Genomic DNA, 13,047 nt, shown 5'->3' on the forward strand with positions numbered 1-13,047 from the left:
TGGATCTGGCAACATAAATTTCGTGTTCCCAGTCCAACCTGTGCACCAGAAAAATATCTTGTCTAGGCACAGTCTGCAGCTTGTGTTGAAAGGAAGCTGAAGAGCAAGAATTCTCTGGGTTAGGAAGGAAAGTTGCACGGCACTTGCCTTGTCTCTGCTTGAGGTTAAGAGAGTGGAATTAATTGGTACGTGGCATCTCTGACGATACAGAAGTGTGCAGAACAAAAGAGAGCCCATTACTGCTTTATGTGAGTGGTAAAGGGGGACGGTAAGGATTGTCCTTCACCAATGCATGTTGTTTTTATAATATGGAAGGCTATTGCCATCTAGTGGGTGTCTTATTAAATAGTCTCAGGGGTATAGGTTGTAGCCACGTTGGTCCAAGGGCATAGGCAGATAAGGTTCTTTGGGTAAATCTGGTATCTTTTGTTAGACCAACTCAAATAGTTGGAAAAATTCTTCTTAGCAAGCTTTCGGGCACAAACGTCCTTTGTCAGGCTGAGGAAGTATCTGCAAATGGTCTGTGCTCTTCCTGGATGGAGTGGTAAAGCAGCCAGAAGCCAGTCTATTATTAAATAGTATGGAACTTACCAAATGTTGCAAAAAGCTGCCCAATTTTCCTCCCTGCCCATATCTTGTGAGCAATACAAGTACTAGGTAACATGACTGTTAGTGTAATGCTGTAACTGGGGCCCATTTTGGAAGGTGCTGTTTAATCTCCATGGTAGCAAGAGTTCAGTTTCTATCAGATTCACTTACCACCATCTCCTTTATCCTCAGAACGGTGCTGCTGCTGAACCCCTCCGAAATTCAGAGCGATTTCCTGTCCATTGCTGAGAAGCTGAGTGGCACCGAGCAGCAGCAGCACAGCACTGTTGTCACATTAATTGAACACGTCTATCAGGCCAACTTTGGAAATCAGTACGACTTAAGCAGCTTATGTCAAGTATTGAAGGTAGAGTGAGCCTTGTACTGAGGCCCAGCAGTTCTGTCCCTGTTATGCGGGGTGAGGCTTCTGCAGGCTAATAGTGGTCAGCCTTGCTCCAGAGGCACCTGCATTTCCATAGTGGAGTAGTGCTCTTCTGGGGAGTGAAATTTGCTGAGTGAATGTAAATTGTCTTATGAATTGTAAGGTGGAATGAGATCTCACAGCTGTTCAGTTCAGAAACTGCTACTTATTCTAGTTGCTTTAAAAGCCATCTTTGAATAGCACTACCTAAATTATTTTTTAATTAAAGGAATTCTTTGTTGAAAAATGGGTTTTGACCATTTGAACATAGAAAAAAATCTCATGCAATTTTGTTTTCCTTTGGAAAGAAATCATAGAATTAAATACTTCAAGAAATACCTTGTAAATTTTTGTTTGCAAGAATAAGAAGGGATTATTCCAGTTTTTTTCACTATTTTACTACTCTTTCCCTCCCTCCCCCCATAAACTGAAAGAAGTTTGGGAAAGCAAAGGAAAACTCAACATTTGAAATGGAATGAAAATTTTCATTTTAGTTAACTTTTTTTTTTTTTAACTTGACTGTCTTGTTTAATTTGGAGAGGAGGCGCTATGGAAATTCACTCGTCTCTGGCTAGAAGTCTTCCTAAAATAATTGCGTTAGCTTTTGGGAGAGAGATGCATAGCCGGTTGCCTCAGTCTCTCTCTTCTCTTTTTTCTTTAGTCAAAGACCTTAGAAGTGCTCTTAGAGATCTATTCTAGCATCACAGAAGCCCAGGAGCTGGCAGCTGTTACTAGCGACCCTGCCACAGCCAGAGAACAGCTGAAGTCCACGCTACAGGACATTGGGACAAGAGCAGGCTTTCCTAAAATCACAGGTATAAGCACAAATTAATTTGGGCTGGTCTCTTGGGTGTTCCACTTCTCAGTCTTTAATTCAGATTGTACATATAAATTAACATCTCTATTTTGAGTGTGTTAGGAGCAAATGCTCTAAGTGTGAAATCCTGTATTGCATTAAATTTCAAAAGTAGAAGGAAAATGCAAACACCTTCAGGTTCACATCCCAACCTCATGATGAATCAGTTATTGGGGTTTTTTTCTTGCTGACTTCTTTTTCTTCCCCAGAATCTCAGCTTTCATTTGAAAAGAATTCAGTCTGCAGCTTTTTTGGTTAAGAAACCATTCAAATTATAAAATTACTGCAACAATAGCATTGCTTGAACCTGCAAAAAGTTTGAAACTATAGCTCTGAGTGAACTATCTTGCCATCTTGGTGATGTGTAAACTTTAATTTTTGTTAATAATAATTTTAAATGTCATTGCCCGTAATTTTCTCACTACTGCCACAGCAATAGAAAAGAGAAGTATAGCTATATTGCAAGAGCCTGTGCAATCTCCTGTGAGCTGCAGCTCATTGTAGTATCAGGAGTGCATGCAACACATGTTGTTTATGGGTCTGGGATATTACCATCTGAGTTTGCGCTAACTTTTCTCTTGCTTTCTTTTTCCACAGCAGCGGCCCAGTCATATAAACCCCACACAATTCCAATCCCTGTTGCTCGATGTTATGCTTACAGCTGGGATAAGGATAATTTTGGTAAGATTAAAAATAAGGTACAACTAATTGTCAATTTTATTCAGGAAGAAATACCATAACCCTTGGGTTCACTTATGCTAAGGTACATTATGGGCTTCCTGTTGAACACTGAGCCATTTTCAGTAGCTTCAGAGCATCTCAGATTCAATAGATGCTCAAGCCCCAATCTCATTGACAAGTACAGTAGGACCCAGCATCTTCCCAATGTTAGGTTCTTAATCCCCATGCAAATATAAGTGTTTGTGAAGTATCCAGAGATGTACATAGCTTCAGCAAGCAGTTGTATTGAACCGCTGAGGTGCTCCAGCTGTTTCCTGTGGCTTTCATTTCAAAGGGTGCTTCTTTTCCAGTCAGTTGCACAGGATTGCTGATGAGCTCCACCTGAGTGGAGAAGAGGTGCCCTTTCAAGTAGAAGTGAAAATAAAGAGCTGAGTAACTCATCCTTAATTTGGCCACCTGCTGCCAATCAAGTGGGTTGTGAAACATGCAGATATGAATGATCCGGGTTTCAATGAAAACACACTTAAACTTCAAGCATGTCGAAATCTGGTACAACTTGCGTGCTTACAGTTGAGCACATGTATTAGTATGCACAGGTCTGTTTTGTACAGACATGGTAAATTCCTGCATTTCTGGAATGTCAGTAGGGTGCACCTGCCTTTTTAGTGAAAACCTATGTTACTGGAAACTGCCCGGTACTCAGGTAGTAGTCTCTTTGGGGTATGGACTTTTTTTCTGTGATTGTACAGCGCAGGAGGGTTTTGGTTCAGGGCTGGAGTTCCTGGGCCCCACTGAAATACAAATAATATTTTCCAAGGTTGCATTATATAATATTAACTGATCCACCTGTAGTTGAGAATTTGGCCCCCTCCTACACATTACACTTAAGGCATGATTAACCAGGTAATCACGCCTTAAGTTGTGACCCAGCTACATGTTTAACCAATTAATGGCAGGCTAAAACAAGCAATACGCTACAACATTATTCCACAAAAAATGTGTGAACAACTTGTTAACTTGTTCTAATCACTCCATTAATTGAAGGTACAGCCAGGCCCTGTGACTGGGAGCCCCATCAACTGAGGGGCTCCCAGCCACAGGGAAGCACCACTGGTTGCCAGCTCTTCAGCTGACAAGGCTCGCAGTTGAGGCAGTGTTGTCAGCTGTGTGGCTTGCCGTGGGGAGAGCGCTGCCCCCCACGACCCTCCTGTGATGCTGGGATTGCAGCAGGGCAGTGCATGGGGGTTGCTGCTGTGGCCCTCAGCCTCATGCCTCGGGAAGCTCACAGTGGCAGTAGCGTTCTTCCTGCCAATGTGGGCTGCAGGGCTCGCAGTGGCGGTGGTGTTCCTCATGCTGCCACAGCTGCAGAGCCCACACTTCAGGAGGCTCACACCACGGGCAGCGTTCTCCCTGATGCTGCCAGTGCGAGCCCCACAGGTCACAGTGCTTGCAGTGGGGCCACCATTCCCAGTGCTGCCCCCACTGCAAAACCTGCCGAGCTGTACCAACTGAGGGGTCACAGCTGCAAGAGCCAGTGCAGGGGGAGCCCAAGATTGTGGTCCAGCACCAGAGATAAGGTGCAATGGGATCTAGTGCACAATCCCACAATCGCACCTCCTGCCATGCACGTGTGGTATGGCAGGAGGCACAATAATGTGAATTGCACATTAGATCTCATCACACCTTTACTGGCATGTGTAGAGGGGCCCTTTAATTCTTAACTGGGAGAGTAAAATAATAGTTTTACCTTTATGCCAATGACAGGCTTGGGAGAAGCCTAAGCTGGTTCTTTTCCCCCATACACCAGCATTTTTCTGTATCCCTTCTATACATACAGTCGCTTGAGGATCCCTACTCCTAGAAAACCTTTTTATTTCTATGCAGATTTACTGCTTTTGTGGCCTGAAGGCTCCAACAAACTACATAGATTCTTTTTCTCTGGAAAGCAAACTCTTTGCATTCTCTTCATTAAGCACAGTTTTGTCAGGCAGCCAGTTATCATTAGGTGGCATTATCGCTTCTTCCCTGACTGGCTATTACAATTTTCTTTTCGATTAAATGGATTTTCAATGCATTGTGGGAGGCACAAGAGAGGGAAAAATCCAATAGCAAAGTCCAATTAGAAAAATATGTTAAACAAAAACGTTCTTTGAGTTTTCAATAGCGTACTTGGAACAAAATCTTTAGTTTAGAACAAAATATTTGTTTCTCTTTTCAGTTTTTCATTTATATTGAGCAGTTTTCTTGAACATGCTTAATTTCAACATAACTATGATATTTATGGAAAAACTAATTTTGACCAGAAAAGGTTCACAGTTTCTAATAAGATGACTGCTGCATTTGATACTATGCTGTAGAATGGCTTCCTAAGAAAAGGGATAGCAGTTCCATCACTTCACTTATTTGAATCTAGCAAATTTTTGGAGATTAGGTACAGTAGTAGAGAGTCATTGCGAACAGGTTTCAGGACAGATGGGTGGGAGGAGGCCTGATTCACTGTGTGTCTCTTGGTTTTGGTACGGTTCTGTGCTGTGGTGTTTACGGTTCTGCCCTGGCTCTGATTCGTCCTGCATTGCCTTCCAGATATCCTCAATGAGGTACTTGTCAAAGAATGTGACATTGCTAAGCCAGTCGTCTTGGAAAATGAAGAGGAGGAAGAGGAGGAGGAAGAGGTGGAAATTGATGGTTGTTTTCCCGAAAGGGACTCGCTGCTTTCTCCCATTTCAGCAGTTTCCAAGGAGTCTGTGTACTCTGCTCTATCAGAGGACATGTCTAAGCATTCGAGGATATCCCTTTTCACCACTTCCAAGGACTCTCTGTCAGAGCTGTCTCTGGTCTCCAAGAAGACATTCAAGTCCTTTGTCTCGAGCCTCAAGGACTGCATGGACAGTGGCTATGCAGAAGACAGCGATGAGAGCTCTCTTGAGGTTCTGGGGAGGCTAGAGCTGAGGGAGAAGACACTTCACAAACAGAGGCAAAGTCTGACCAATAAAATCTACAAGCTCTTCAAGAGCAGAAGCCAGCTGGTCTTGAGGAAAGACCTGAAAGACTATCCAGACATAGGGTCGCTCACGCTGCCTCTACGCCGGGCTGAGAGCCTGGGCAATCCAGAGGCCAAGCACCGCATCCCAGCGCGCTCCCGGAGGGCCCACTCCCTGCCCCAGCACGTGCTGAGACTACGCTTGCCACAGCAGCACGCAACCCAGAAAGTGTGCATCCAGCGCAGGCCTTTTCTCAGTTATGATGAGGATACCAAGGTGTCTACTTTGCGTGTTGTGGTCTTTGGGTCAGACCGTATCTCAGGAAAAGTGGCCAGGGCCTACAGCAACCTCAGGTAAGCAGGACAACACCATGGGAATGTAGCTCTCGTTACAATGTATGTACACTGCCCTGACGCCACAATCCAGCCCCTGGAGCCCAAAGGCTGTAATTTCAGGTGGTCTCACTGAGCATCTTGCTTAATTCCCCAAAGGATCTGACCCCCATCCTCTGCCACCATTTTATGAGGCTGATTGTACTGGAAGGTGATGATGGAGAATAGGATTTCTGCAGTTATCTTTTAGGATTAAGGTGTGGCAAGGTACACTTTACCATAGTCTCTCCCTCCTTTCCCCCCAGTGTGCATACAATTCTAGTGCATGTAGACCTTTGCCTTTATAAAAGAACCAGGGGTTCAAATCTTTACCTAGAGAGGTTGTGGAGTCCTTCTCACTGGAGTTTTTAAGGTTAAACAAACATTTGTCTGGGATGATTTAGATTTCATAGATTTCATAGACATTAGGGCTGGAAGGGACCTCGGAAGATCATCGAGTCCAGCCCCCCGCCCAAAGGGCAGGACGTCAGCTGGGGTCATAGGATCCCAGCAAGATAAGCATCCAGTTTCATCTTGAAGGTGTTCAATGAAGGCGCTTGAACCACCTCCGGCGGCAGGCTGTTCCAGACCTTGGGGGCTCGGACAGTAAAGAAATTCTTCCTTATGTCCAGCCTGAAACGATCTTGTAGTAGTTTGTTACCATTCGTCCTCGTCATCCCTTGGGGCGCTCTGGTGAACAAACGTTCCCCTAGATACTGGTGATCACCCCTGATAAACTTGTAGGTGGCCATCAGATCACCCCTGAGCCTGTGCTTTTCCAGGCTAAAGAGCCCCAGGGCTCTCAGCCTGTCATCGTAGGGTCTGCTTCCCTGACCCCTGATCATGCGTGTGGCTCTTCTCTGCACTCTCTCAAGCTTCTCCACATCCTTTTTGAATTGTGGAGCCCAAAACTGGACGCAGTACTCCAGCTGCGGCCTCACTAAGGCCGAGTACAGGGGGAGAATGACGTCCCGGGATTTGCTTGAGAAGCATCTATGGATGCAAGCCAGCGTTTTGGTCGCTTTACTAGCCGCAGCATCGCATTGCAGGCTCATGTTCATCTTGTGGTCAATGATGACCCCCAAGTCTCTTTCTTCCATAGTGCTAACCAACATAGCACTGCCGAGCCTATAAGGATGCTGCGGGTTTTTCTTCCCAAGGTGGAGAACCTTGCATTTATCGGCGTTGAACACCATCAGATTCTCATCCGCCCACTTGCTGAGCCTGTCCAGGTCAGCCTGGATCACCCGCCTGTCTTCTGGCGTGGATGCTTTGCCCCAAAGTTTGGTGTCATTGGCGAACTTGGCCAGTCCGCTTCTGACTCCAGTGTCCACATCGTTAATGAAGATGTTGAACAGTATGGGTCCAAGGACAGAGCCCTGGGGGACCCCACTGGTCACAGGACACCACGATGAGTGACTTCCATCAATTACTACCCTCTGGGTCCGACCCCAGAGCCAATTTTCCAGCCAGTGGATTGTGGGGGACCCAAGGCGACAATTGGCAGGACCCAAGGCGACAATTGGCAGAGAAGATCCTACCTGGAGCTGGGGATTGGGATAGATGATCTCTTGAGCTCCCTTCCAGCCCAATTTTTCTATGAAGCTGCAGTGTCATTGCTGTTTGGCAATGGCATTAAATCATATCTTGATATTATGAGACCCCCACTGGGTTACATATCCTTCAAAGATAACAAAATAATATTCCCTGTGCCAAAGAGCTTACCATCGAAGTCAAATGATGGAGAGTTAAATGATTTCCTTTGCCCTGCAGGTGAGTGTAGGAGGGGTGTGATGTGGGGGTTTGCACATGTACATGTGTGTGTGCATGCTCACATACCTGACTGATAGCAAATCTTAGTGCATTACCATTGATCTCACTGGCTTGCCAGAGTGTTTTGCCTCAGTCACCCAGCCTCTTTCCTCCCTTCTTCTAGATTGCAAGAAAGCAATTGTCCATTACTGACAAGGTACTTCAAGCTGCAGTTTTTCTACATCCCTGTGAAAAGGAGCAGTTTTACCTCATCTGCACCACTGACACATCCTCCTTCTCCAGGAGAACCTCCTCTCAGAGCCTCAGCACAAATGGTGGTACGTGTTTTGCCTGCTATCCTAATGCAAATGGTTCTCTGCCTCACAAAATACTCAGGCTTGGAACATAACAGCTGGCTCAGCAGAGAAGCCATACACTAAACAGGAACTGGGGAGAGAACCTCTAAGGCTAGAGCACTCTGTAAAGGAAATGCTGCCACAGGTTCTGTACTCAGCCTGGTACCTCCTGGGCCTTAATTTGGCACCTGTCACCCACTAAAAATTAATTTGCAAAAATTAAAACAGAAATAAACCACAAGTGATTGTCCATCTGGTTGCAGGAGCCCTTCTTGGCTGGGATGGAAAGCAGCACCACTGATATCTCCAACTACATTGGGATGTTGGACCCATGGTACGAGCGCAATGTTCTTGGACTGATGAACCTGCCCACGGATGTCTTGGGCCAGGTATGTCCAGGAAAAAATGAGCTTGGCATAGGGTCTTTCCCTTCCCCTCCCTTTCCAGAGTTATTATGGGGTGAGAGGTTCCCTATTCCTTTGGAGCGTTCACCCTGTTGCATCAGTTGGCAGTGACCCTGACAGTCCCAATCCACTAGGCTCATTGTATTTACAGATGATGTCCAGCTTCTAGGCCAGACCCCTAATTTCCCTGCCCCTCATCTAGTGTGTTCACAGAATGGTGAGCAAGAAGGCAGCATCCCTGTCGCCTCTGTTGTGCATTCGGGAACAAAACTGCGTGTAAGGAAATAAAGGGAGATACTCAAATGTGAAAGTCAGTCTTTCTGTTACTGTGCCATCATGGTCCTCCTTGTCCCTATTGTCAGTAGAGAGGGTTACACTCCTCTCTCATTCCAGCAGCTGGTCCCAGTAGGGTAGGGCTGAAGGGCACTTATGGGAGAACCTCTTCTCTAATGTGCCTGTTTGAGGGATAAATGGAGGTTTTTAGTCTCTTCCCCCAGTACTTTTCAGCCCTGGGCAAGCAGGACATAGGACAAGCTGATTGTGTTTTTAATTTCTCTCCTTGTGCTTCCACTAGCAATCTGCCAAGCCTGAAATGGAGCCACAAAAGGACTCCAGGGAGCAGCTGCCTATCCTGGCTGACATGATTCTTTACTACTGTCGGTTCGCTACGCGCCCAGTGTTGCTGCAGCTCTATCAGACAGAGGTAGGCAGGACTGGAGCTTTCCCTCTTATCTGATCGTGGGACTGGTAGTCTCTGAATAGACCAGGTAGGAGTCCAGTTTTCCCCCTGACAGAGCAGAACATCTCCCATTACTGCTACCACCATCATGCTCAATGGTTTGGCCAGTTGCTTGTCAGACTTGGCCAGCATGGGTGGTGAAACTGTGCTTCCATTAGCTGTCTGCCTGTACCAGCTTTCTCAACGTAGCAGAGCCTCCTAGGTGCAGGTGCTACACTGACATGGGCTACAGGTTGTGAGCTGATGTACCTGGTCTGGTAACTGAAATGGCATAGGAGGCCTCTACATTAATACTGGACTGCTACTCTTGTACCATGAGTAGTTTCTAACACTTTGGGACTCGGGCATACAGAGCAGATAAAACTGTATGGTCCTTGAATCAATTTTTTACTTTTGTATTCAACTATTTTGAACAGTTTAATGTTTGCAATTTTAATAAAGGACATTTTAAAAAATCATTTGAAATGAAAAATTGAAATGTTGTATTCTGAAAATGACCATTTTTTTAGGATTTATTTTTAGAAGTTTTTTTAGACTAACAATTCAGAAAATTGTGAAGCATTTCAGTATCTCGGTGTCCTTTTTCGCCCAAAAAAGTTTAGTGCTGGGGATGTACCCAGCTGTAGTTATGAATGTTGTTTTGATGTTAGCTCACCTAGCATATCTCCTGTCTCCTTCACCTGACAGCTAACCTTGATGGGGGGGCAGAAGATAACAGAGGTCTTCATCCATTCCTTAGAGCTGGGCCATTCAGCTGCCACTCGGGCCATCAAAGCTTCAGGTATGTATTTGCTCCCCTTTGTGTCACACATCATGGATACAGTAGTAATACAGTCAGCTTTAGAAATGGAGGTGCAGATGGACCAAAAGCTAGATGCTTAATGAGTTGCTGCTTACAAAGGATGGAGGAATTCAGAAGAAAATGAGACCAATGCCTGGCTTGGGTTGGAAGTGGGGCTGGGAGAAGACTGCGGTGAGAGAGACTGCTGTGAGCTGGGATCTAGAGATGTTTCTTTTGTTTTTATTTTTTTTAAAACCTAGAAATTAAAGTCATAAAGTTATAAAGCTTATATTTTCCTTCAGTGATGTCTTGCCAGCTTCCATATCTCAGGGAGCATTTTCATTATGTTCATCCTGGTCTGAAGTTAATTTAAGATAACTACAAATAGGTTCTTCCTGTCATCAGACCCTGATACAGTATAGCTGTTTCAGAAGGTGGTATTTATCTTGGGTTTTTTGGCTCTGCTTGCTTACTGCTTTACTCTTTCTATTTTGTGTGTTATGTCTTGGACTTGACTTCTAAAATTCTGTCCTTACAGGTTATATAGGCAAAGCAGAGAATTGAAGCATTTCACATGAAGGCACATAATCTACCCTGATAGATGCGACTCCCATATATTTAAAAATTAAATATTTTTAGTACAGAAAACAGCTACAACTACAGGCATGCCAGCATTCATACCACTTGAGCACCAGTTTCGTTTTCCATGGTTGTCTGAAATGTCATGCCACCAGTAGAGACACCTACTGGCTGAATAATATACTGCTAAAACATAGGAGTTAGTTTAGTTTAGTTTTGTTTTTCCCTGGACAGATTGCTTTTCTGTTCTAACTTCCTCTTCCTGTCTCTGCTAAGCAAACTGCAGTGTCCTACTTGCAGGGAGTCTATTGCCTCCCCACAACTAGGGACTTGATCAATTTACGGTTCCTATAAATAGTGAACCAAACAGCCTTCTTTGGTTTGAAACATTAAGAGCCTGATTTTAACTGGGCCTCCAGTTCGACTAATGCAGTTCTCACACTCTCCCTTTTATACCTGCAATACATTTTCCAGGGCAATGTACTAATGGACTTCAAGTACAATATTTCAGGCCCAGCTTGATTTGAGTACAAATTTGAACCTGCAGAAAAGGAAGTCCATTTAGAAAACCACGCTTTTGCCCTTTTGTATTTTTTCCAAGGCACATTTACCTAAGAGTGCCCATAAATATATTTTAATTGTTAATCCTGTGGAGATGTCAGCACCCACTTGCCATGTTTCATATTAAACATCCCAAGTTAGCTTATTTACATCTGAGGCAGCTATTAAACTACATTTTATTTTTCTCTTTTGTCTTCAGTCATATTCTAGTAAAATGATTGGAAGACTTCCTTTCTGATGCAGTAACAAATATCAGACAATGGAAGGGATGGCCATTCCTAAACTGTCTCAAGTGTTCTGAACAATTGGCAAAATAATAATTCTTGGAATTGGGAATGGATGTTAGGTGTAGGGTGGAATGGGAGAGCCCCTAGAAAAACATGATTCAAGGCCCAAAGGAAAGCTGTAGTATATTGTGGTTTTATATTTGTTTTTAATAACCAGGAGTGTATACCACCCAACCACCATATATGCTGCTAGGGGTGACTCCTATGTCCATTTGTCCCACAAGGTTGAAAATTAAGGTGTTCCTGGTCCACTCTTCTGCTGTTTTTTGCCTTGTGATTCAAGAGACAGAGGAGAATTGGACCCATCAGCAACAAAGTGGTTTTTGCTAAGGGGGTCTGGAAATGTATTGAATGATGAGGAGAAAAAAGGCTGTTGTGTGGTTTCAACTCCTGTTTTGTATTGCACAGGTCCAGGCAGCAAAAGGCTGGGCATAGACGGGGACAGAGAAGCAATCCCATTAACACTACGAATTGCCTATAGCAAGGTAACTGGTTGGTACTGACATGGGGACAAATGCTCGAAGAGCAACTTCAATATTTTATGGACCTTATGCTGGATTAAAGATTTTAAAAGAATCCAAGAGGAAATCTCCCTCAACGGGGAAAAAATAAATACAAGTCAGAAAGCTACTGTATTAGGGAAGCATGTTTAATATAAAATGATGACCAGGGAGAGGGCTAAGCTGCTTTTCTTTCTCTGGGGTCAGAAGGGAAGAAAGAGCTGTACCTCATAGGCTATCTATAAGGTCAACTCTGCCCTGCCTTCTGCCTGGGGTCAGGAAGGGCTATGCCTCCTACATGCCACGTTCGATAGTCAAGTGCATCATGGATATTTTTAGAGATGCACTGATATATCAGTGTCATGTAGGATCAGCACCAATAAAAGGAAAATTAACACTATCAGCAATCGGCTTTTTTGGCCAGTGTAGCCAATAATGTCACTGATAAATGCCGCATGCATGCAGCTGTAGCATGCACATGGCCAGGAATGCAGCCAGGCAGCTTGGAGGGGAAGGGGCATGGAGGAGCAGATCAAGGCCCCCATGGCGAGGGAGGGAGTGGGGCAGGGGCAGGCGCTGCTCAGCCAGGGTGGTGAATGCAACCCCAGGAGTGGGATGAGCTGCAGGTGACTCATCCAGCGGGTGGAGGGGGGTGTAGGGTGGGTGGGTCCCTGCTGCTGCATGTACCCCCAGGGTGCTCATCCAGGGGGCACAGGGGGGATGTTGGCAGGGTGGGTGGTTCCCCACCACTGCACACACCCCCAGGAGAGGCATGGGGGGCATGTGCCCCCCACCTCCCCAGATTTGTGTGTGGGGTGAAGGTGGGCTGCCCACTGCAGGCTTGGGACCGGAGGCTGCGCTGGCCTCTTTCTAATGGGGGGCTAGACTGGGCCTGCACTTGGGCCAGGTGGGAGTGGAGTGGGTGGCGATGGTGCTGGGATGGGGGGGGCTACAGGGTGTGCTATAGCCACCCAAAAATTGCCCATAGCCACCCCTCTCAGTGCCAGCCCCAGCCCAGCCCCCCTGGCCGGGATGAGGCCGGCGCAGCCCCTGGCATGAAGCCTGCAGTGGGCTGCCCACCCTCCCCCCCCCCACACACATCCAAGGGGACACATGCCCCCCATGCCTCCCTCGGGCGTGTGCACAACAGCGAAGAGCTGCCCCCCTTCCCCACCCTGCCTGTGACCCCT

At 45.7% G+C, this 13,047-nt stretch overlaps 1 protein-coding gene across 2 annotated transcripts in view; it reads left to right on the top strand.

Annotated features, from left to right (window-relative positions):
- Window positions 1–13,047, top strand: part of PIK3R5 (phosphoinositide-3-kinase regulatory subunit 5) — a 107,538-nt gene that overhangs the window by 81,035 nt on the left and 13,456 nt on the right. For both annotated transcript variants that reach the window (XM_006277031.4, XM_019485717.2), the window contains exons 7-15: window positions 781–955; window positions 1,671–1,824; window positions 2,463–2,546; window positions 5,130–5,880; window positions 7,835–7,988; window positions 8,270–8,395; window positions 8,985–9,113; window positions 9,837–9,930; window positions 11,766–11,842. In XM_006277031.4, the coding sequence (XP_006277093.1) occupies window positions 781–955; window positions 1,671–1,824; window positions 2,463–2,546; window positions 5,130–5,880; window positions 7,835–7,988; window positions 8,270–8,395; window positions 8,985–9,113; window positions 9,837–9,930; window positions 11,766–11,842 (1,744 nt within the window). The remainder of the gene's footprint in view (window positions 1–780; window positions 956–1,670; window positions 1,825–2,462; window positions 2,547–5,129; window positions 5,881–7,834; window positions 7,989–8,269; window positions 8,396–8,984; window positions 9,114–9,836; window positions 9,931–11,765; window positions 11,843–13,047) is intronic.

Source organism: Alligator mississippiensis, chromosome 8 (assembly GCF_030867095.1).
Source record: "Alligator mississippiensis isolate rAllMis1 chromosome 8, rAllMis1, whole genome shotgun sequence".
Classification (NCBI taxonomy): Eukaryota; Metazoa; Chordata; order Crocodylia; family Alligatoridae; genus Alligator; species Alligator mississippiensis.